Genomic DNA, 24,694 nt, shown 5'->3' with positions numbered 1-24,694 from the left:
TCCTTAGATGCGACTTCGTCCATCATCAGAGCCTCAGAAAGACATGGAGATTGAACCACAATCAACTCGAACGGGTATTCCCCACCGGATTCAGCTTCAGATTCATTCTACTGTATGATTTGCTCTCCAATTCCCCATTCCTCCAATCGTCTTACACCGCAATTGTCTGTATCTGATCACCAACCTGACGAGCTCCTCCTACCCTTTGCAATTCCACAGCCCCGTTCCACAAACGATCACTGCCAAAATCGAAATGGATTCCATCTCCGCATCAAAATCCACAGCGAATTCAATACATGATGCTCCAAAATCGAAAACCCTCCACTCGATAGAGCCCTAAACCCACTAAATCACAGTATCACGGGTAAAGGGAAGCAAGATAATCCGATATTCTCGGGAAAAAAAAAACAGAACACGGAAGCGGATAAAGAGTACGGCGCGAAATCGCCTTCTTCGACGAATGCCCATTTCTTAGGAGACCGGCGATATAAATTTCCGATCGAAATCTTCCCCTACAGTTTTCGATTCTGATTGGGGAAGAGGGAACCGTATGGACTGAAAAGAAAGGAAAGCCCATATGCAATTAAAAACCACCATAAATGGGCCTAATAAGAAAAAAAAAACGCCATGGATAAAATAAAAACCACGTTAAATGGGCTGAATAAGAAAAGAAAGCCCAAAAATAAATAAAAAGCAGGTGAAATTTTGCGTGTATTAAATCCATGAATATATAGATAAAATTCATGGAACTTAGATTGTGTACTAGATTATCCGAAATGTTTTCCAAATTAAGTTACTATATAAGATTTCTTTGCATTCGTAATAATATATATACTGATATACACACACATACTAAAAAAATTAAAGGGATCATAATAATGAAAAACTATGATTATAAAATGCCACGACGCACATTAACGTTTTTATTATTTTGGTTGGGAGATTTTCAAAATTGAAATTAAAGAGAAGAAAAATGATGAAGGTGATGGTGAGAAGAGAAATGGGTCACGTGGTGGGTCGTTTGTCTCACAATGGCATATGTCAGACCAACGAAACTATAGCATTTCCAAAACTCCTTAAAACTCAATAATTACAGTAATAATTATTCTATGTCCCAACCCAACTCTTCCTCCATTATCTTCTTTGGTCATTTTCACTTCAGAGCTCAGGTATTTATGTCGGACCATTTTACAATATTATATATATTTATATTTATACTTATATATTCTATTTAGTATTAAGCACAAGATTAATTTTAGAAAGTGTGTTTGCATGCATGTGGATAATCATATATAATAAGCCAACTTATTTACGATATGGGGTTTTATAATAATTAAATTATGCAATGAATGAAACGTGGAAGCCATTGAGTTGCCTTTTGTCACCCACTATTAATGGCAAATTCTTTTTACGATATGGGGTTTTATAATAATTAAATTATGATACGCTGACTATTTTTTATCCGATAATATTTGAACTATTTGTTCACGGGTTCTTCTCCTTTTCCCCATCCCCATCTTTTTTCCATGTACCTTCATATATATATATATATATATATATATATATATATATATATATATATATGAATGTATAGAGTGACTGGAAATTGTTAGGATTGACGTGACTATTCTAGGATCGTTGTAAATTATGGACCGGATTCCCGGATCTTGTGTTCGATGTTCTTGTTCGTTCACGCATGCATGCATGTGCTTGAGAATTTGTCGTTTGAGAATAGTTCAGAATACCGAATAATGAAAAAACAACCCGATTATTTACGACATTGATAGTGTAAAAATTGATTGTTGTCGATATTAAATTCAAGATATATAGTTAGTGTTTCTTAATATGCTATATAATTTTAATCAAAGTATTTTTTTCATGTTTTCAGTTGTTAACTTGATAATCAGCAGATTTTGTTATGAAATGTTTGTATGTTCTTGTTTTGAGGAATGGACTGACGGTTAATAATTGGGAAAATAACATTTTCTTACACGAATTTAGTACGATATAATATTTGTATATACGTATTTTTTAATTTGATAAAAAAATTACACTTGAATTCCAAATTTCATAGATGTCTACACGGATTGTTAAAATTAACAGTAATTACATACACAATCATCATTTTCGTTTAAAAAAATGCGGATTATATTAATTAAGCATTAGTTAGTTAATTATTGTAACTACCATACACGTCAGCATATTAGTTAACAGAATCCGAAATTTTTTAACGAAAATGATGATCATGTATATAATTAATGTTAATTATAACCGTTCGTGTAGATATTTAAAAAAATTTGAATTCAAACGTAGTGTTTGTCAAATTAAAAATAGATATGAAAATATCCTATTGTAGTAAATTTGGATAGGAAAATATCATTTTTTTTCTTAATAACGAGGTTAAAATTAAAGATAAAATAAATATAAAAATATTGAAAAAGAAAGAAAGAACAAACGGAGACTAGAGTGATATTAATTGATGTCCAAATTGTACGCTGTCAATCGCAGCCTTTTCCCACTGACTCGCCTTGACTCCCATAAATGATCCTCTGCATCATCACCAACAAGCAAACATCACTCCCATTCCAATTATTTATTTCGTATATTAAAAATCTTCTACTGTTTTTTTTTCATGGCTATTTCAGTCTTGGATGCAATCATACAATGTTATTTGCCGTTTTCTATTACAAAATCTATAATTTCACCTTAGCTTTTAAAGGGGAAAATCATAAAAATGGATGGAATTTTATATGAAAATGAGAGAATGATGATATTAGAGAATTTGGATAAACCGAAAAAAAGATTTCGATATTATATTTGTAGAGGCAATAGATATCATATTTAAAAAATGTATCACATTGTTTATACGGATATTATCCATATATTTTTATTGAGAGATTTTGCGTTGAACATAGTGTATTAATATTTGTATAATACTTGTTTATGTGTTATTAAATGTGAAGACTAACGGTGCCTATATAATCTTTTAAGAACGAATAATCATTGACCAGATTGAAGGCATGGGAGTGAAGGGGACAAAGCCCACCAAAAATTTTAATGGTACTACCACTAGTTGCCTATGCTTAACGGCGTTACTGATCGCCGTTATCTCATCCTTTAAAATACATGTACTCGCTTGCATTTTTCAAACCCTCTCTCTCTCCTCCTCCTCCCTCTCTCTCTCTCTATCACGTTGTTCACCATACACGGTTGAGCTCCGACCGCTCTCGAAATGGGGAAGAAAGAAGAGAGGGATCACACAACAGTGAACGACAAAATTGAAACCGTTCTTCATCTCCTCCATAAACAATCTCCCCTCACTCTTAAACAGGTACTGATTAAAACCCACATGGATCATATATATATATACGAAGCAAAGGAAAAAAAAAACTTAAAAATGGGAACTTTGGATGGTGGGTTTTGATGCAGGAGAAGTTCTGCAACAGAGAATGCGTGGAGAGGTTCTTGAGGGCCAAAGGAGACAATGCGAAGAAAGCAGCTACAATGTTGAGAGCTTGCCTTTCATGGAGGTCCTCTCTTGGCGTTGGTACTCTCTCTCTCAATCCTCTACACATATATATATATATATATATATATATGTTTATATAGATTAAATATATTCATGTATGTGCATGCTTGTATAGGCGTTACCATAATTGGTACTCCCTCTCAAAATTTATTTATTAAAAACATAATAATTTCGCCATCCATCGGTTTTGAAGATATATATTTCGGACGAAAATTTTGAACGCAGTTTATTTTGGAAATGTTATAGGCAAATATCGCTTGATAGTTATATGTGTATATATAACGTTTTTCGCTGAAAAATCATATCTTTGTTTTATTCTAGAGAGGGTGCAGGATTTCAGATATTGTTCACGTTAAAACGATATGTATAAATATATAATGCGTGTATCGTTGTAGGTGTATATTGTAACGTAAAATATTTTAATATTAAAAAGAAAATATTTTTGTTGCTTTATCGATTTTGGCATGTCCCATGTTTGAAGTTTGAACATTAATGAGCGTTAAAGTGAAGATACCCACTCATGATCCTACCCCCCACTTATCTTACCTTCCTTTTAAATTTTCGAGATTCTGTTTTCCTCCTTTTTCTTTTTCTTTTTTTTTTAAATCTAATTTTCAAATATATTTGTTCATTATTTTCCCCGAAGATTTTATAAATTTGTGATTAATTTCTACAAAAAAACAATATTTTTGAAAATCAGATGGTCTGATCGCTGACGAGTTCATGGCGGAGCTCACCGAGGGTTTGGCCTACGTAGCTGGCTACGACGACGAGTTCAGACCCGTTTTGGTATTTAATTTAACGCATATTTTATTATCTATGTTTTATTTAGTTTATACAAAATCAAATCTATTTTCCGGATTTAAAAAAAAAAGGTTGTACTGATTAAACCCACTCGCGCAATTTTTTTGTTAGATTTTCCGCGTCAAACAAGACTATCAGAAGCTGCACTCGCAGAAACTGTAAGTATATACATAACCATGCATACCATGAAAACTAAAATCCAAACAAAATAAAAAAAAGTAAATAATAATATATTAAATGTTTTTTTTTGGTTAAGTATAATATATTAAATGTTGTGTAATACTTCAGAAATATTGAAGAATATACGATATATCAACATATTTTATCAATATTATAATATAACAACTACTAATTGATATTTGATTTTTATTAACCAGGCTGACTCGTCTAGTGGTGTTTACATTGGAGGTGGCGATCTCAACCATGTCCAAGAAAGCCGAACAATTCGTTATCCTATTCGACGCAAGTGAGTTCTCTACAACATTTATCATCTTATATTCTCATCATATATAAATTATATATATATATATATAAATATGTAAATAGTCCGGCTAACGAATATAAAAATTATTTATACAAAAAATATATATATATAAATTATTTTTAACAAGGGAAAAAAAGAATAAAAGAAACGGGGACCGGGCTTTAATTTTGAACATGTCGGAACGCCGGCAAAGATGGGGTGGGTGTGAGACAAACGACCAAAGTAAATGTCCGGAGTGTCCTTGAGATGTCCACGTCATTGCCTCCAATTATTGAGGGTATTATCGGAAATTGAAACGTCCATTTAAAATTTGACTTTTTCTTTTGTCCTTCTTTTAACAAGGTCAAATCTCACCAGTACTTGCTGCGACTTTGATCGTACCCGCATTTTGCTTTCTTTTAAATGTTAATCTTGTGATCCGCCCTCCAACGTTTTCCTTTCTCTTTTGGCCATTTCAAATAAATTTTCCAATATATATGTTATAAGTTTTATAATTATGGATATACTATCTATGTAATAATAACAATATACCGGTAATATTTACTTCTACTAATTTTTTAAACGTATGTGTTTGTTTTACTATTATATAACATTTTTTTACAAATAAATTGCTAAACTTTTTTGGTACAGAAAAAAAAAATTATAGATTTTTTTACTGCTGCAGTTAATGAACAGAATTGTCACAAATTCGAAAATTATAAATCAAAATAATGGAGACTAACGTTATTGACAAAGATAATTAAACACATCAATCTTTATCGTTATCAATGCGGCTATTTTTTATTTGTTGCACTAAAAGGGGTGCCGGGTGAAATTTATCTTTTTTTTTCCTGAGATTGTCAGTGTTCATCTCCTTTAGCAGCTAGAACTGTTATTATCTATAACTTTTTTTTATTTAATCAATTAGTCCAATTTGTCATTTGAATTTTTTTTAAAAATATGAATACAGGCTTCTTCAGATCGGCATCATCCTTCATGAACATGCTCGTCTCCACGCTGAAAACAGTAGCAGAGAACTATCCATGCCGCCTCCACAGAGCTTTTGTCATTGACCCCCCTTCACTTTTTTCTTATCTTTGGAAGGTACGTTATTTATTTATATATATATATATATAACGGTTCAATTGTTACGGTGTATTAATTTGTAACGATTTTTGTTGCATTGTTATCAACGTAGGAGGTTCATTCGGTGCTCTTTTACAAATGTTTAGAGATTGCAAAAATAATTTAAAAAAAAATCATAGATGGGTCGGGTTCGGTTAAGAATTATAATTTGGAAAAAGGGGTCATTTTGAATTTGTGTTAGGTCAAAATTTAAATAACTTGCATGCAAGCGAAATGTTTTTAACTTTTCCTCTTTAATTATTCATTTAATTAATTGTGGTAATTATATTTAGGACTGATCGCGTGTGTTGACGTGTAGGGTGTTCGATCCTTTGTGGAACTATCGACGGTCACGATGGTCGTGTCATCGTTAGATTATCAAGACTCGTTTCACTACGACTGCGACCACTTCTCCTCGTGCCCATCACGAGTCTCGTCCCTCCGATTTGACACGTCATCGATAAAATCAATGGACAAGATCGGCCCATGCTCTTCCTCTAGGTTCGCCTTCACCGTATCCCACCGCGGCCTCGACGCACTCAAGCCGTGGCGCCTCACTCTGACCGACACGTCAGCATCCAAGCTGGGGCCCGACAGCGCATACATTTCGCCGCTCAACGCGCGTTCGTTCTCCTTTGCGTCACCGGCGGCTACATGCGAGCCACGTGGCGGGCGGAGGGGCTTCTTCACGGCCTCCACGCCGATGCCGGCGAGGACGACTGATCGTCACTTTATCGGAACCCTTCGTTACCCGCGGACGCCGCGCCCGTCGTTCTTCCAGTCTCCGGCGGTTTTCTTCAGGCGGGACTGCCGCGTAAGCAAGGCCGAGAAGCCACGAGAGTCGTTCGTTCCGTTCGTCAAGTTTTATCGTAGACCGTACGATGAGATGACTTACAGGTCAAAGATGCGGCCCCCGCTCGGTGGACTTGTTTCCATCGTCTGTCCGCAAATCAGAAGACGCCACGTGTCATTATCTCAACGTTTCTAAGACCAACAAGAGTACATAGGGTTTTAAGTGTTGTTACTATTCTCGTTCTCTACTATTTGACACATTTCCTAAAAGTTTGTCCAATAATCATTTTGATCGTTTCATTATTTTTAAATTATTATTTCTCCGCGAGTTGATATTCATATAAATTTGTACCATAAATTCAGATACGCTGTTTTGAATGACTTCTTTTTTTGGGTATAATAAAGTCAATAACTGATATGATACACTATTAACCTAAACGAGTGAATTAATGTGTAAGGGTGGTTTATTTGGTTAATAACCGAATATCCGAATCGATTTGAATAGAATAATGTATAAGTATAATCGAACTGAATTAGATGTAAAACGAATGGTTATGATTTTTCTAAAATCGAAAAAATCGAATCTGAAAAAATAATTGAAAAAAATTGACTTTATATAAGAATGTAAAATTTACGCATCTAAACAGTAGGATTATGAATAAACTGTGAATCCGAAAATAAATGTTATGTACATATATGCACATATGCATAACATATATTCATGCATCCATGAGGGAAAAAGTGTTTTTGCAAGTTTCAGAGTTTCTGAATGAGATAGAGGGTCTCGACAGAACGTCTAAAACAACCATAGGTTTGGGAGAAGAGAAAACAAAACTGCGTCGTCTCATTAATCGTATTACCATCACATCCTCGGGGTGAGCATAAAGACAGCGTGGTCGTGACGGTGAGCCTTTTTATATTTAAAATGAGCGTCGGATTTCGAATTAATATTTATTCGCTGCTCCTTTAATTAGTTTTTCAAGAGGCATCAATGTTTGTCCTTAAATATTTTTTTTTCTTCTAAAATCTAAAAAATACTCCCCCGCTGCTTCATAATAATTAAAGTTCCATGGGATACGCATTTTCTGTTTGGAAGTTTCTTACATTTATTGTTTTATTTTGAATTTTATAATTTAAATGTATTCGATATTTTTTGTGCATATTTTGTGTTGTTTTTTTATTTGTATTTTTTTTTAGGGAAAATGACATTTTCCTACACCAACTTTGTAAAATATGACCTTTTCCTACACGAATATTTAATTTGACAAAAAACTACACCAAATTATCAAATGTGCCAAATTGATACACGAACTACCCAATTTAACTGCAATTTCCTACACAATCCGAAAACGGTGTTAAGTGTCCGTTAACCGCTGACGTGGCACGCCACGTGACGGCTGACGTGGCACGCCACATAGATTTTTTGCCACATCAGCATGTCACGTCATATTTTTAAAAAAATTCAGAAAAAATATGAAAAAATCGATTTTTTTTAAATTTAAAATAAAATAAATAAACAGCAATATGTATATATATATATATATATTCATATATATTCATATCTATATACAAATAAAAATATAAATATATATACTCCTATATAAAAATATATAACTATATATATACAAAATAAAAAACATACACATATATATACAAACATCTATATAAATATATATATACATATACATACAAACAAATATATTTATATATACATATACATATATAAACACATATATATATACATATATATATAAATACATATACATGTATATGAATACATATTTATTATATATACACATATACACATGCATATATATAAATATATACATACATACAAAATAAAAAATATACAAGTATATATATATATGAGTATATATGTTTATATTTGTATTTGTACATAGATATGAATACATATATATACATGTATATGTATTTATATATGTATGTGTATATATATACATATACTTGTATGTATGTATATGCATATATATTTGTATAAATGCATGTATATATGTGTATATTTTTATTTGATATATATAGAAATATATATACATAGAAGTATTTATGTTTATATTTGTATTTGTATGTGGATATGAATATGTATATATATATGTGTGAATTTTTTTTATTTTGTATGTATGTATGTATATGCATATGTATATATACATATATATGTGTTTATATATGTATATGTATATATAAATATATTTGTTTGTATGTATATGTATATATATATTTGTATAGATGTTTGTATATATATGTATATGTTTTTTATTTTGTATATATATTTATATTTTTATTTGTATATAGATATGAATATATATGTATATTTTTTTTTGTTGTTTATTTATTTTATTTTAAATTTAAAAAAAAATTGATTTTTTTCATATTTTTGAAATTTTTTATAATATTTTAAAAATATGACGTGGCGTGTAGGAAAATGTCATTTTATAATTTAAATGTATTCGATATTTTTTGTGCATATTTTGTGTTGTCTTTTTATTTGTATTTTTTTTTTATGATATTTGTGTATTTGGCATGGGAATAAATAATTAAAAAAGACAGAAGCTGAATTTTGAGTCTGTCGGTTACCACATTGATGACTTCTCTGTGTTCCCTCATCTGTCCCTTTCGTTTGTTCCTTTTTAAAGAAATTCCTAAAAATGATTTTATAGATGGAGAATTTTGCTTTTTGTTTTTGTGAAATTGTTATTACCATATATACACACCACATAATAGAAAAATAATTATGTGATTTTATTTTTCAAAAGAATCTCTAGTTTGCTACATCCACCCTTGGAGAACAAATTGAATTCTCGTATCAATTCGTTAAATAAAATTCACGTTTTAATTTGCATAAAAATAAAATTTTAAAAAGCTCCAACAATGGAATCACAATGAGAAGACCCCCATCCCTATGTTCAAAAAACACATAACATTAGAATTACCATCTTTTGTAACTTTTGAGATTCTTAGGGGTTAATATATAATTTGTTTTTCTTTTTTTTTAAAAAAAAAAATATCGTTGCTAAAAATTTAAAACATTATTTGGGCATTAAGCCCAAATAAATTCATATGGCCCGATTTCAAAACGATGCGTTTTGGTAGTATAACCCTCCACGTCGAGTCGAACCGTCGGAGCAGCAGAGCCACCCTATTCCTCTTCCGAGTCGGAGAGACACGTCGGCGACGGTGACGGCGAAGAAGAAGAGTAAGATGTCGAGGGAAGTCGAAGAAGAGGAAGAGAAACGACGTCTTCATAGGAAGCTCGAAGAAGCTCTCGAAGCCAAATCTCTTCGTCGTATCATCAGTGCTTATCTCAAGTACCCATCTTGATCCTGTTGTTTGTTTTGATCCCTTCCCTCGGTTCATTTCTTTTGATTTCATTGTTCTCTTCGATGATTTGTGGAATTGTTTTGGTGGATTTAAGGAAAATTTCTTGTTCGAGTAGAGTTTCGGTTCAAAATGCCGAATTGGCCGGGTCGAGGGTTGGGTTTGGGTAATAATTTGTCTTCCCTGAATTCGGAGACTGTATTTACTTTCATGCAGTGGCTCTGCAGCTTAATACGAGCCCGGTGAAGATTCTCAGTTCGTACCTCTTTTGGGTTAAGTGACATTGATCTTGTTTTGGGATTTAACAGCTGATTTAAATCCATATATTGTCGGAAACTGAGTTCGAGTCGAAGTTTCACGCATACGCTGAAGTTTTGTTTTACTGGATATGCATTTAGATGAGTTGGTATCTGATTGGAAATGATGCTTCTTTCGGCTTCTTGAATTGCATCAAATCTCATAGTATAGGGATGTGATTTTAATATTGACATTGTTTGCGCCTGAATACTCATTCACACGAATAAGTTTCTGCTCTGTCAGTGGGTCGAATGGCCGGTTGAAAACATGAAATGTGTGCCCCTGTGGGTGGCTTATGATCAAATTCATTTTCCTAAATATATCTGCGTAGAAAGATGCACTGCATTATCTACTGTACCACTCTCAGGTCCTCAACCATGGAACTTTTTTACAGTTATCCCGAGGCTTCGGAGGAGGATGTCAAACGATGGGAAAGATCGTTTAGGAAGCTGCCTCCTGCGCACAAGGTGATTTTCCTTTCCCGTCCTGCATCCTTCTATTGGCAAATGTCATTAGAGCATTAGAAAAGCATATTTTTAGGTGTCTCCACCCAATCGACGTAGTGTTTGAAGAAAAATTTTATCTTTCATGCTGGTTGATGATCTATTACTTTCTGTGGTGTGCCACTCTTTGTGTTAGTGTGTATTTTCTGAATTCTCTTCATTGGTGTAGTATGTTTTATAAGCTGTGTTATATGTTTTGAATGAACCGTGTATATGACCATGAAATTTGTATGGATTTGTGTTCCATGTTACTCGTTGTTTTATGATCTTATCTGTATGTTCACAGTTGTGATTACACTGTCTCCTAAAGGATCATACCTTTCGTTCTCTTTCACAGGCATTGCTATCCCATTACCCTATTAAATTCCAGAATTTAAGAAGGTAATTGCTATATCCCATAAATAATAAATGTATAAGCTGGGGTGATTCAGATATGGATTTATTTTCTAGGTCAATGTTTGTTGTCACCTCAAGGATCAGAGATGAGTCTGGACTCTGGACAAGTGATTTTCTCTTTTCTATGCCGGATTATGAAAGAATCCTGAACAATGCTAAAATGTCTTACTAATCTTCTGTATTTTTTTTAAAAAAAGTCTCAAAGACGATACGCCCCGAGAAGACACGAGACTGGAGTTGTCTGTTTGAATTGAGTCCGACCCTGATTGTCGTCTCTCCTTAAACTCCTAGATATGTATATTCTCATGAGTTATATATGAAACATCTTGCCTTTGTAAATTGGGGTGACCTTATTGTTGCAGGTGTATATCGATGAATTCGTATTTCATATTTAACATGCTTCAGGTCAGTCCCTGACATTTTCTTCTTTTATTTTTTCTTGGGTCTATTCATGTTTTTTATTATTGATTTATGATTGGCAATGCACACCAGCCTTGGCCTTTTCTGATATGCTTGACATTACAAGCAAGTTATATCCACTTGGCAGGCATTTGAGGCCCCTCTAGATTTGAGTCAGGATCTTGACATTTGTGAAGATTCAAACCCTGACTCTGCTCCAAATGATAATCACATTTTGGATGAAAGACATGACTCTACTTGTCAGCCTGCATCAACAAATAATTGTGAATATCAGGAAAATCCGGAAGGAAGTAAAGACGTGTACAAGTCAGAGACTGGAGTGCCATCTAATGAGGTGAAATTATGTGAATGAATGATTGAGCACTTCTCTTGTTTAGTCATATTTATACTCATTTAGAGACCTGTGGATGAAAAAAAAGGATAACTTGAGTGCAGGAGCTCCAAAGAGATAATCCTCATGATCGTCCCCCCATGGACCGTTCTGGAGATACAAGAATGAACAAGGAGACATGTAATCGTGATGGACACCCTATAAGTTATGATGACTGCAATGTAATGTTAAATCATGCTCTTTCTAACCTCTGTTTCTTTGAGAACATGCCGCGTTAACCGTATACAGATTCTTGCGCGTCTGATCAATTCTGTATGGGACTCTTGGATATTGCACGTATTGGCATGATCATATAAATATTGGAAGCTAATAGAGTAGCCAATAAACTCATCATATTGTACCCTTTCTCTTTTGTTGCTCTTCTTTCTTTTAGGTATCATCACCATCTCGGGATTGGTTGGATCCATCATTACAGATACATGTTCCTCTTGTTGATGTAGATAAGGTATTTCTTTTCCTTGCAATTCATTCTATTCATCCTGTGTTGCCCTGTTTTTATATCTCTTTGCTCTTAAGAGTGCAAAGACAAAGATAGTAAGGCTACATGAACGAGTCTATTGGATTATAATTTGCTTGGTTTTCTTGTATTCTTTCGCAGGTTCGTTGTATAATAAGGAATATAGTTAGAGACTGGGCAGTAGAGGTAAGAGATTTTCTGTTCATTTTCTTTTTCCCTTTCTGCATGTATTCAGACATCCATTTATTTATATATCACTATTGAACTCTAATTGTCCCTACAGGGGCAGAAGGAACGCGATCAATGCTACAAGCCAATCCTTGAAGAGCTTGATTCCTTGTTTCCTAATCGTCGGAAGCAGAGGTACATTGTTTTCTTCGTTCCTGTCCTTTGAGTCACAGTTCTCTCAGGAGTGTTCTGAGTTATAGGACATTAATTTTAAAGTTGATGCACTTGACAAATTGCCTCATAAACTTATATCGTCATATGTTTTCCTATGATATCATTGCCATTGTTTAACTCTTGTGTTCTTTTCACTATTCTAATCTCCAATTGTAGTTGCCTGCAATATGAGCCACAAACTTTCTTCGTGGGGCTTGTGTATAGTGGTAGACAAAATTGGCAAAATTTAACTCATTTTCTGATGATTAACCATTGACAGTTGGCCCCTCAAAATTTTACTCTGCTTACATGGTTAAGCATTTTCTGATGATTAACCAATACAAGACAGCTGTCAGGTGGTTAAGAATTTTAGCAATTAGTGTATTTTTACTCTGCTTACAAAGCATATTGCACGATTTTCAGCCCCCCTCCTGCCTGTTTAGTCCCAGGTGCCGGGCTTGGACGGTTGGCCCTTGAAATTTCATGTTTAGGTAATGCCGTTGACAAGTTGTATTGTTGATGATTGGATGATGATGATGATGAGGAACATAACAACTATTGTACTCTGGAACAGGTTTCATTAGCCAAGGAAATGAGTTTTCTTACTACATGATGATATGCTCAAGTTTTATTCTTAATCAGTAAGACTTTCTTTTTCTTTTTTGCTGTTCATTTACGGTTCCTTTTGATTTTCTTGTTTTACCCTTTTCTTATAAATCAACTTAAAGTCTCTCCAATCATTTTTCGTCTCTTAGTTTATAATGTTTTTCTAATCAAACAACCGCTGTTTTTGAGGTTTTGAATTTTAACATGTTTGTAAGGCATTTGGATAATCTAATCTGGACAGTATATCATTCAAAACAGTGACAGAGTTTGAGTAAATGGATTTAGTTTGGATATATTTTGACTTTTGTAGTTGTACTTCATTTCGTAACCAGTACACGAGTGGCGGGTGAATGGACAATACACCCCTGGATCCACAGCAACTGCAACTCACTATCTGATAATGATCAACTACGCCCCATTTCTATACCTGATATTCATCCTGCAGGGTATGTGTGTATCTCTTTAATCCTTATTGAAAACAATTTGAAGTTGCAGTACGAACTGGATTTATGGAAAGCGTAAAAGCACCGTCTAATGGCTAACTTGATTACGGGTTTGGTGGAAATATTTTGTTAGTTTTTTGTATAGAGACCATCTGTTATGTCTCCTAAAACACAAGGAACTGAATACAAGGGGGCATCGGTTCATTTGTTTTGTTAGGAGGATATGAAGATATATTTTGTATTTTGTATGGGATACTAGCTTTGATTATTCCAGTTACCTTTTAATTGCTGAAAGTTATATCATGTAAAAATGTACTGGTAGCAGTGCAGGGATAACAGATGGTTTCTCTATGTGTGGTGGTGAGTTTGTTGAAGTATACAAAGACCCAAGTCAAGAAGGTAGGAAACTGTAACTACTTGCCATGTATCTCTCATGTGTGCTGAATTTTCAGTCTTTAAACCTGAAATTTGTCCACTATTTGGTTCCATATTCGGGTAGTGGGTTCGTTCACAAAGAACACTGAACACCAAGCACAAAATCCTTGAGGAAAAACAACTGAATTTCTGTCTCATCACCAAGTTTCGTTTTGTATTTTTGTATTTAAAGTTGTGTTGCAAAGAATTGTCCATTGAGATGTATAACCATGTGACTGAATCTAAGTTATGTCTGCAATGTTGGATTCAGGGATGTGGGATGCAGTTGTGACTTGCTTTTTCATCGACACGGCTCATAATGTTATTGAGTATATAGAAATCATATCCAAGGTTTTGAAGGATGGAGGAGTTGAGTTCTCTGTTATTCTCTTCTCATTGGTTTTAATCTTTATGTCCTCATAATCTTCCATAAGTCGTAATGACTTCTACTATGCTATTTCTCTGACAGGTTTGGATAAACTTAGGACCGCTATTATATCATTTTGCGGATACGTACGGGCATGAAGATGTAAGCATTTTTCTGTCATCATCATAAGTTTATGTCAGACTGTCTCTTATCGCAACATCACAGCATGTTTAAATTTATTGGTTTGATGTGTAGGAGATGTCTATTGAGCTAAGTTTAGAGGATGTAAAGAGAGTGGCTTTCCATTTTGGGTTTGAGATTGAGGTAATTTCCCACTCGCAACAACATCTTTCTTCCATGACATATTATATGGTTGGGGGAATCATATATCATCGATGCTCGTCCTAATGTTTTGCAGAAGGAAAGGACTATCAAAACAACGTACACGACGAATCATCGGTCCATGATGCAGGTCAGTGTCACAAACCAACATTAGATTCGGTATGGTCTGCCGATATTTTGGTTGAGAATTGAGATTTGATTATTCTTCTTCAAACTTATCACACATTAGGACCAATAAAGGACCATCAGAGTTCGTATCCCATCTAGTGGGGGTGTTGGGAAGAGAATATACTAGATCACATTACCCCTTGCATTAGGACCAATAATCAATGTAATATTATAACCTACCCAACCTGGGTAGTTCAGCTGGTGAAACGGGGGTGCAAAGCATTTGTCTCCCCCAAGTTCGAACCCCAGAGTGGGGAAACAGCGTATATTTCAAAGCACATGGTTGGGTCCCGGTCCCAAAATTAGTTTGGGTTTCGGTCCAGGATGCTCGGTCATAAAAAAAAAATCAATGTAATATTATAAGCTAAATTTTCAAATGTATCTTAAAGTAACCAACAACGAGCTTCTTCATTGGTTTGGTTGGGTGTTGTGTGTGAGCAGAACAGGTACTATGCAGCCTTTTGGACAATGAGGAAGAAACCTTCTCCGGCTACGTAAGAAAGCCAAAAAAAAAAAGGCAACAGAATCCATATTCCCCTTCTTTCGGACAACCAACCAAGCATATGACGCTTTGGTCAGCTTTTAAATTTCTTGTCGATTTTTCTTCTGTTGAAAAAACGGTCCATGTCTCTTTCTTTGTTATATCCATTCATTTTCTTGGTTTCTTCCTCCTAATCCCTTTGACTTAATTATATATTTAGATTATATGCAATAATCAAAGTGGTTGGCAAGAAGCTCACGTTTGTGACGAAACCAAGTCGGATGTTGTTGGAAAGTCTCTTTAGTATGTAGCCACGTGTCAAATATACTGCCGTGAGGCACCACGAACTGACACGTGTACATCGATACTATATATATGTAAAAGTTAGGTATGAAATGTATCTCCATTTATTAAAGGGTAATGAACTGTGGGAATATATTCGACCGACTTTTTTTGTCAATGTTCTCATATCCACGCGGTTTTGCTTAACCGACATCTTTGTGTGAGTGTATATATATATACCCATATGGTGTATGTAAAGATTTGCCAATCGTCGTTGGATATAAACGAGCATACATACAAAACTTCCTTCCCCCTTCAAAACAGAGCGTTTCAAAGATGAGCCAGTACAATCAGTACCAAACTGCAGGTACTTCAATATAAAACGTCGGTTTAATTTTTTGTTTCTTTTAAAAAATAATAATAAATTGTCGAACTGGTTATAAATTATTTATGTATGAAATGTATAGGAGCGTACCCTCCGCCGCCGGTGTCGACCGGTCCGTACGTGGCACCGCCGCCGGTTGGTTATCCGACGAGGGACACGTCTCATCAACCGGTGGCTCCTTCTAAAGTCGAGACCAAGTCCAAGGGTGATGGCTTCTGGAAAGGCTGGTAAGTTTTTTTTTCTTTTCCTCAAGATCTGATTCGGTAACCAGTTCAAACCGGTCAATTGGGTTTGGTATGATATCGAACCGGTTCATTGCTGATTTTGGGTGTGGGGCTAATAATATGCCCATCATAACGGCTCGTTCAGATTTTGATTTTTTTTTTTTTTAATTTGAACGCAGTTGCGCGGCTCTGTGTTGCTGCTGTGTACTCGATGCCTGTTTCTGAGGAGCCAACATGAATTGGGAATTATGCAGTGATTTGTTCTCCCTTCTTCACGCACCATTGTTTTTTTTTTCTTGTTATAATTTCCTTGTCGATTTATTTCATGTATAAGTCGTGTTTCTTACGAGTATGTATATATATATATATTTGGGTTCAGTGGAATTCCCTGATTTATTTATTTCATCCAAGTCAATGGGACAAACATAGATTTTGACTGCGATTCAATTAGTCTCGCACTATCAGACAATGGGAACTCGATTGACATTGGAAACACCCAAAAATAAAAAAATGTATACATCGTATAAGCCCCAGAAAACGGTGTTAGGTTTGGGCATAAAACCAAAAGCCCAAAGACAGACCGCGAAAAATGGTGTAATCCATTGAAGAACAGGTAAGGCGGACAGGGGTTTTGTCTGTTTTGCCGAGAAAGTTTCTTACTTTTCTTTTCACTTTCGTATTTTGGTTTTCAGTTCCAGAAAGAAACCAATGACCAACAAAACAGAAACAGAAACATGTATCCAAAAATGGGTAGAGGATCGATCATACTTGATGTAACAGAGTTTGCTCCACATCATTGTTCTAATGTGACATCGTATGAAGATGCTTTGTAGTGACCCATATGAGGACAAACCAACAAATCGCGAAACGATCAAACAGCCCGTCTTATCTGGGAGAGAGCATATTCCGATGATGACGGAGGAACAACGTGTGTATCTAGAGGAGCTTGTAGTAGCAGTCGCGGCCGGAGAACAGAACGCGGTAGGATTTGCTGCAAGGGCAGTTGATTTCAACCACAAAAGCCTCCCCGACCCTGTCTACCTTCACTCCTTCCTTGAACTCTTCACACCTCAGTTCTTCCGTTTCATCTGCCCCCTGAAACACAAGCCTTTTCTTCGTCATCCCGAAAACAACAGAAGATGGCCGATCTCAAATCTCATAGATGCATCAGTGGCCCCAAACCTTGATGTAGAATAACTACCTAAAGAATGTAATTTGGTATTAAGAACGATGGGTTTAGGGATCGTCGTTCTAAAGCCACAATGAAGAGATAAGACTTGACATTCAGATTCTTCCAAGAGGAGATTGATGGAAATGTCTATAAAGAACCAAACCTTGGGATCATCGTTTTGCTTCTCGGAGGAAGAAGCTGCTTGCCTGTACCGAAGGAGCTTGTTACACCATTGATCCAACTCCTGCGCTCCATCCTTTATAACCAACAACATCTGGCATTTCATTGATCCCACGAATCAGCTCACACGTAACATTCCGTGTTATCAAAGATACGCAATTTAGCATGAACGAATTCGTAGATCGATGCTTTTAACCACGAACAGTAAAATCACAGAAAGACAACAAGATGAATCAAACCGAACACCAGATATTAAGAACTAAGGGGCGTCAAACAGAACAAGAACATTGAAGGAAAAGGGTGACGAAATTTTGCTACCTTATCAGCTTCGGAGGTTCCCATCTTCCCAAGATCAGCTTCTGGGATAGCAACGGAGCTGGAAGACCCCCGAAAAGTCTTCGCCGGCGCCGGAGTGATATCCGAGACGGACCTCCGGAACAACGGTGGCCGTGGAGGGAGTGGAGGAGCGACATTACCCGAAGGTGACGCTTCTTGGGCGACTGGTCTAGCATGACCGGACGAAGCAAACGAATCCGAAAGGGATCGCCTGAAGAGAAGAGGTGAACGGGTCCGGTTCGGGCTGAGATCAATAGGAAGCGAAATCTTCGTATAACCCTGGAGATTAGGGTTCGCATCGTCTTCCGCCGGCCGGAGAAAATGTTTCTTGCGGAGAGGCCCGTCGGAATCTTTGGACTCTGGAGAGGGGCGTTTACCGGGACTTCCGACGGATACGGCGGCATAGGGGGAGGAGCTGAGAGATCCGCCGCTCGAGTGGAACTTCGGAGGAGAAGAGTTAGATCGACGGCGATCGGAGGAGGAGCTGCCGAAACTGTTGAGACGGAGGAGTGAGAGATCGATGTCCTCTTCTTCCTCGAGCTCGTACGAGTAGTCCGCTTCTTGGTGGTTTTCGATTAGGGTTTCAGCCATTTCTCGGTTCACGTTCTTGCTCTCTCTCTCCGATGGTTTCTCTCTCTGTAACGGTCAAACTGCAGGGCAAGGAACTTGTAGAGCCAGCTTCATATAATTTGCGCGGGTCCGGTAAACCGGGGATGTGATATCTAAATCAAACCGGAATTTTTTTCAATTTAACCGGACGTGAATTAAATTCACATATTGGGCTACAAATATGGGCCTTAAAGCCCATTTACAAGAAGGAGGAGGGGACTGAACACGCAACGGAGGAGCGGAAGAGAAATCCCGTGGTTTTCTGTTCGGCGATTCCATTGAAGAATATGAGCAACGTCGCTGGGGATTCCAGCGAAAACGGCGGTTCCTCCGCCGGTAATACCGCTCCGCCTCCGTCTGATCGCCCCGTCCGCGTCTACGCCGATGGGATCTATGATCTTTTCCACTTCGGTCACGCTCGATCTATCGAACAAGCCAAGAAATCGTCAATATCTCTCTCTCTCTCTCTGTTTCTCCTTGTAGAAAAATTTCCCCAATTTCCGTCTCTGGTGTTCGATTTGTTCATGTCAGTCCCTGTTCTTTATTTGTTGAGTTGTGTTCCTCGTCCAATTTTGAAACTTCAACCGATTAGATAATTTTGGTGATGATTGAACTTCGTCGACAGTGACTTCGTTCAAACTTGGTGGCGCATGATTCACTATGCCATGATTTTGCCACCCTCTTTTTTATGTAAATTCATCGCTGGGGGAATTATGCAATAATAAATGTCTGTTGTTCATCGATTTTGATTGTTTTTTATGATGAGGTAATAGAACACTTCTCACGTCGCCCGGTCTTGTTATTGTCATTTCTTGTTGTTCGAGCAGGTTTCCAAATACTTACCTTCTTGTTGGATGTTGCAATGATGAGACCACCCACAAGTACAAGGGCAAGACTGTAATGAACGAAAAGGAACGATATGAATCTCTTCGGCATTGCAAGTAACTCTCTCTTTCAAAGGGTGATCACCTATTAATGCCGTAGTATCTATCAGTCATGGCAATGGATTCGATCGTTGGTTCTATCTTCTGTATCATGCAGGTGGGTGGACGAAGTTATCCCTGATGCGCCTTGGGTAATTAATCAAGAGTTTCTTGACAAGCATCAGATCGACTACGTGGCCCATGATTCTCTTCCGTAATAACTCTTTTTTGTGTGTAGTAAGAAACGTTTATTTAGCTTTTATTCTTGAAATGGTTGAAGCGAATTGACTTTAAATAGATATGTAGGAACGATTTGTTTGAGGGAGCGTCGTCTTTTTCGCCTTTTACTTCGATCTTGTTGCTTATGCACTTTCTATTGTGGCCATTCTAGATTCCAGTAACCTTTTGAATATATATCATTCTCAGGTATGCTGATGTCAGTGGAGCTGGCAAGGATGTCTATGAATTCGTGAGTCTCAGCTGAATGCTCACAGTCTGGGTTTCTGGCCATTCTACTTAATGTTGTGTCTGTTTCAAATGAGCATCTGTTGCAGGTTAAGAAAGTTGGGAAGTTTAAGGAAACAAAGCGAACTGAAGGGATATCTACTTCAGATATAATAATGAGAATAGTGAAAGACTACAACCAGTATGTCATGCGGAATCTTGATCGGGGGTATTCGAGGGAAGATCTTGGGGTTAGCTATGTGAAGGCAGGGTCACCATTTCTTGACTTGTTAACTCTGTTGTCCGTATTCTTTCACTGGGAGAAATTAATTATTGATTTGTTGGGTTGCAACAGGAAAAGAGGCTGAGGGTCAATATGAGGCTGAAGAGGCTTCAAGAGAAGGTCAAAGAACATCAAGAAAAAGTAGGAGAAAAGGTTTGCCTTTGGTCACCTTAACTGTGTGTTTAACTGATTCTTTTAAATTTAGAGGTATTAAATATAAAGCCTGCTGCAATTTTTTAATGGCATCGGAACATCTCGAGCTAGTGTACAAGCACAAACCCCACATACATGTAAATCTACAGTTGAAAATCGCATTCAGGTTCATTGGCCAGCAAAATTTATAATCTGTTGGTCTAGGATGTATAACATTTCCTCATGTTTAGATACCGTCTTGTCTTTAATTGTTTTAGTTTCCAGGTCTAATGTGTATTTTCACTGTGAATCCAGATACAAACTGTTAAAATGCTGAGAAACGAGTGGGTGGAGAACGCAGATCGATGGGTAGCTGGGTTTCTTGAAATGTTTGAAGAGGGTTGTCACAAGATGGTAAAAACAATGATTCAGCATACATATATATAAAGTTGGCTAGCTTCGTTTAAGTTTGATAACGTGAAAGGTTCCGATACTGTAATAGGGAACGGCCATCAGAGACCACATCCAAGAGAGGCTGAGGAGGCAACAATCAAAAGACTTGCTTGAGAATGGCAAAACTGACGAAGAGTGCTACGAAGAGTACTTCGACCATGACATTGATTCCGACGAAGAAGAAGAAGAAGAAGAAGAAGAATACTATGATGAGGAGGAGAGGGAAGAGAAGGGTGGCGAAGAAAATAAGTAGAGAAAGGAAAATTCCGGCCATCACACAACTTAAAGGGAGGTTAGTCACTTTGTTTATACTAAGATATCTAAAGGGAACGGGAAAGTGATGATGCGTGCTTGTGTGTGTTTTCAATTATACTTGTCGTAGAGGTTATGAGCACGTGTCGTTTAAGGTGGATTAGGTTAGGTTAGTCTGTGGTTGCGATCTTATGGTTAAAAATATCTTAATTACCAGAATTGAAATTCATTCATTTATTTACTGTGTGTGTATACGTTTGGCTCTACACATACACGTCTATATGAAATTCTGTGCTTTAAGAAAGGTGTGATACATAATTTACCAATGGTGAGAGAGTCCAGCTTCCTCAATTATTTAAATTCGTATCGGATGGTTACGAATCTCTTCTTTTTGGTTTCGAAAGGTAAGGCTCTCCTTTTTAACGTTGTTATGAATTCCTAAGAATCATTTTAAGAATATAAATGAAAGCTAAGCGACTTCTTTTATATGAACCATCTCCAAAGGTATTATTTTTTCAGAGGTTGGTGGTTCGATTACTGGTTGGGAAGGAGCTTTCACATGGGCTGTCCCGGTCCTCTGGGAGATGTAGTTGGGCCAAAGGTCCGGTGAACTTCTGGATTATAAAAAAAAAAAAATTGTGTACGATAAAATGAAGCTCCTTAACTAGACATGAGAATGGGAATGGGAATAGGAGTGACAAATCATCTTAGATATATTGTAAACTATTCAAACTCGACATTGATATATAATCCGATGCCTTTCATGTCATATTATGGCAAATAGAACATTCGATGAATTAAAACAAATAATTATAGAGAGAAAAAATTATAGAAATGATATAATAATATCGACGATGTAGAGTTTACACTTTATGTCGACATTCTCGCCCCATTCCTTTTAAAGGAAGCTAAAAAAAATTATCTTATCAAAATTACCCATTTAAAATATACTTACATATAAATCCTAATAAACCTTTCGTTATAAAAAAAAATCGAAAACTACTTAATTACTACAACACATTGATTAATAAATATAAATCAAAACATAAATTTTTTATAAAAATATCTATAAATTATAGTTTATTTATTTCCAATTCAATAATAATAATAATTAATATCATCAATATATTTTTCCATATTATGATAGAAATCAGGGTATGATAAGTATAAGATTATTATATTTTATAAATATGGTATTTATGGGTTTTTTTTTATAATTGTATGTTACAAATATAAATCAAATCACAGCTTTTATTTTCTTGTCACGTATCTATTTTTATTGTGATTTATATATATATATATATATATATATATATGTATATATATATATATGTATATATATATATATCGTAGAGTCAGATACTTTGACCACTGCAATTCACTTTATTTTAATCATAAATATAATTTATTATCGGCTCCTTTTTTTTCCCTCCATAACATAAACCCTAAGTCTAAACCACAAGAACCATGCAAAAGATCAAGATACTCTTCTTCGTTCTCTCCCTCTCTCTCATCTTCATCGCCGTCGCCGGCCATGGAGGCGGCGAAGATCGGTGCGAATGCTCTCACGACCGCGACGGAGAGAACAAATCCGGTGCCCGGAAGTACAAGATCGCCGCCATACCCTCCGTCCTCGTCGCCGGAATCATCGGAGTTCTTTTCCCTCTGCTCGGAAACGTCTTCCCGTCCCTGCGTCCGGAGACACCATTCTTCTTCGTCACAAGAGCCTTCGCCGCCGGAGTCATTCTCTCCACAGGATTCCTCCACGTCCTGCCGGAGGCCTTCGAGATGCTGACGTCACCTTGCCTGAGCGAGCATCCGTGGGAGTTTCCGTTCACCGGATTCATCGCCATGATGGCCGCAATCTTTACCCTCTCCGTCGACGCCTTCGCCACGTCGTATATTCAGAAATCCCATTTCAAGAATCAGAGGATCAGTAGCGAAGGAGAAGGCAAGGAAGGCGGGGGAGAGCTCGGGCTTCACGTCCACGCTCGCGCCCATTCCCAGGACGGCCACACGGCGGCGGAATCCGGCGTCGGGTCTGCCGTCGAGTCAAAGACCCAGCTCCTCCGGAGTCGAGTCATTGCACAGGTCCGTTGCGATCTTCTCGCTGCACATATCGTGTGAATTTAAAATTTAAAATCTATAGTTTATGAGAGGTGAATATATGAAATTAAAGCATTAGACCTTGGATCTCGCACGTGTGTGTATATGGATATAATCTATTGTAAAAGTACCACGCATATAAATTACCATATCGTAGAATATATATTGTAAAACAATATATGTGTTACACGTACATTCATAGATAATATGCATATATATGCCATATACATATACCATATGTAAATATTCTTATCATGACCCCTGTAAATTATCATGCATGAGCTATTAGTGATCATGTCCTATCTACGGTCCTATACAAGTATATATAGCAATCTCATTTATTATATTTTCCTTTTTGTTTTACATGACTTATCGCTATTTCCGTAAACCCATTGGATTTAATTAATCGCTATGTATGATAGAGAAACGGTGCATAATTAATATAGGTAAATCAAAAGTTCAAAACATATAATTTGGCTACATATATATATGTATGTATAGGTGCTGGAGCTGGGAATAATTGTACACTCAGTAGTGATAGGAATATCACTGGGAGCATCTCAGGACCCCGACACGGCCAAGACTTTGTTCGCTGCCTTAATGTTTCATCAATGCTTTGAAGGTCTTGGCCTCGGCGGTTGCATCACTCAGGTACTTCAACATTTTTTATAGTTTCTCTCCTTACCAAAAAAACATTTTTTATTATTCCAAATATAATATATATATATATATATATATACCAAAAAAAAAATTTAATGGTTTCTTTTTGGATTTGTAGTGGACTTGCAAAAAAATAAAACGTTGACTTTGACATTACAAATTGCAAAATATGAAAATCTTATAATTTCGATGTACACTTTAAAAAAAATTGCAGGGGAAATTCAAATGGATGGCTGCTATGACAATGGCGATGATTTTCTCGGTGACGACGCCAATAGGGATAGCCGTCGGGATGGGGATCTCGAGTTCGTACGATGAATCGAGTCCAACGGCTCTGATCGTCCAAGGTGTCCTGAACGCCGCGTCCTCGGGCATTCTCATCTACATGTCTCTGGTGGACCTTCTCGCAGCAGATTTCATGCACCCGAAGGTGCAATCCAATTCTGGGCTTCAAATCATGGCCCATATCTCCCTCCTCCTCGGTGCCGGCATTATGTCTCTCCTGGCTAAATGGGCCTAAAAAGCCCATTTAACCCCCCCCC

General features: G+C 36.5%; 6 protein-coding genes across 8 annotated transcripts in view; 5 read left to right on the top strand and 1 right to left on the bottom strand.

Annotated features, from left to right (window-relative positions):
• Positions 1-3,140: 3,140 nt before the first annotated feature.
• Positions 3,141-7,016, top strand: LOC104826163. Its single transcript, XM_010558721.2, has 7 exons — positions 3,141-3,331; positions 3,430-3,547; positions 4,230-4,318; positions 4,445-4,491; positions 4,711-4,799; positions 5,767-5,900; positions 6,241-7,016. The coding sequence occupies exons 1-7, from the start codon at positions 3,233-3,235 to the stop codon at positions 6,907-6,909; spliced, it is 1,245 nt and encodes a 414-aa protein (XP_010557023.1). The 5' UTR covers positions 3,141-3,232; the 3' UTR covers positions 6,910-7,016.
• Positions 7,017-9,821: 2,805 nt separating this feature from the next.
• On the top strand, positions 9,822-15,747 carry LOC104826162 (carnosine N-methyltransferase-like). 2 transcript variants are annotated; one of them, XM_010558719.1, is made up of 18 exons: positions 9,822-10,036; positions 10,738-10,810; positions 11,184-11,227; positions 11,605-11,647; positions 11,790-11,996; positions 12,098-12,214; positions 12,427-12,498; positions 12,652-12,696; positions 12,794-12,873; positions 13,315-13,382; positions 13,466-13,532; positions 13,830-13,943; positions 14,266-14,339; positions 14,626-14,723; positions 14,824-14,883; positions 14,977-15,045; positions 15,140-15,193; positions 15,673-15,747. In XM_010558719.1, exons 1-18 carry the CDS (start codon positions 9,930-9,932, stop codon positions 15,727-15,729), a joined length of 1,449 nt encoding a protein of 482 aa, XP_010557021.1. In that variant the 5' UTR covers positions 9,822-9,929; the 3' UTR covers positions 15,730-15,747. The 2 variants fall into 2 exon arrangements, with proteins under 2 accessions (XP_010557021.1, XP_010557022.1); XM_010558720.1 differs by lacking the exon at positions 13,830-13,943 and having other exon boundaries at positions 9,823-10,036.
• Positions 15,748-16,212: 465 nt separating this feature from the next.
• LOC104826161 (cysteine-rich and transmembrane domain-containing protein A-like) lies at positions 16,213-16,896 on the top strand. The gene is made up of 3 exons (XM_010558718.2): positions 16,213-16,361; positions 16,462-16,606; positions 16,783-16,896. Exons 1-3 carry the CDS (start codon positions 16,331-16,333, stop codon positions 16,826-16,828), a joined length of 222 nt encoding a protein of 73 aa, XP_010557020.1. The 5' UTR covers positions 16,213-16,330; the 3' UTR covers positions 16,829-16,896.
• Positions 16,897-17,336: 440 nt separating this feature from the next.
• LOC104826159 lies at positions 17,337-18,906 on the bottom strand. The gene is made up of 3 exons (XM_010558715.2): positions 18,273-18,906; positions 17,938-18,048; positions 17,337-17,698 (listed from the first exon to the last, which is right to left on the bottom strand). Exons 1-3 carry the CDS (start codon positions 18,879-18,881, stop codon positions 17,540-17,542), a joined length of 879 nt encoding a protein of 292 aa, XP_010557017.1. The 5' UTR covers positions 18,882-18,906; the 3' UTR covers positions 17,337-17,539.
• Positions 18,907-19,176: 270 nt separating this feature from the next.
• LOC104826160 (choline-phosphate cytidylyltransferase 1-like) lies at positions 19,177-21,621 on the top strand. Of its 2 annotated transcripts, none has more exons than XM_010558717.2 (8): positions 19,177-19,344; positions 19,727-19,840; positions 19,941-20,036; positions 20,249-20,291; positions 20,377-20,532; positions 20,622-20,702; positions 20,997-21,095; positions 21,184-21,621. In XM_010558717.2, the coding sequence occupies exons 1-8, from the start codon at positions 19,187-19,189 to the stop codon at positions 21,385-21,387; spliced, it is 951 nt and encodes a 316-aa protein (XP_010557019.1). In that variant the 5' UTR covers positions 19,177-19,186; the 3' UTR covers positions 21,388-21,621. The 2 variants fall into 2 exon arrangements, with proteins under 2 accessions (XP_010557019.1, XP_010557018.1); XM_010558716.2 differs by having other exon boundaries at positions 19,177-19,425.
• A 1,174-nt stretch (positions 21,622-22,795) lies between these two features.
• Positions 22,796-24,694, top strand: part of LOC104826158 (zinc transporter 3-like) — a 2,420-nt gene continuing 521 nt past the window's right edge. Inside the window, exons 1-3 of the mRNA XM_010558714.2 lie at positions 22,796-23,477; positions 23,994-24,143; positions 24,367-24,688. Coding sequence (XP_010557016.1) covers positions 22,854-23,477; positions 23,994-24,143; positions 24,367-24,672 — 1,080 coding nt within the window. The 5' untranslated portion in view covers positions 22,796-22,853 and the 3' untranslated portion in view covers positions 24,673-24,688. The remainder of the gene's footprint in view (positions 23,478-23,993; positions 24,144-24,366; positions 24,689-24,694) is intronic.

The sequence above is a fragment of the Tarenaya hassleriana genome, unplaced genomic scaffold, assembly GCF_000463585.1.
Source record: "Tarenaya hassleriana unplaced genomic scaffold, ASM46358v1 Cleome5, whole genome shotgun sequence".
NCBI classification, from domain to species: Eukaryota; Viridiplantae; Streptophyta; class Magnoliopsida; order Brassicales; family Cleomaceae; genus Tarenaya; species Tarenaya hassleriana.
Note: the sequence above shows the minus strand (reverse complement) of the source record. Positions and strands in the feature narration are given on the sequence as shown.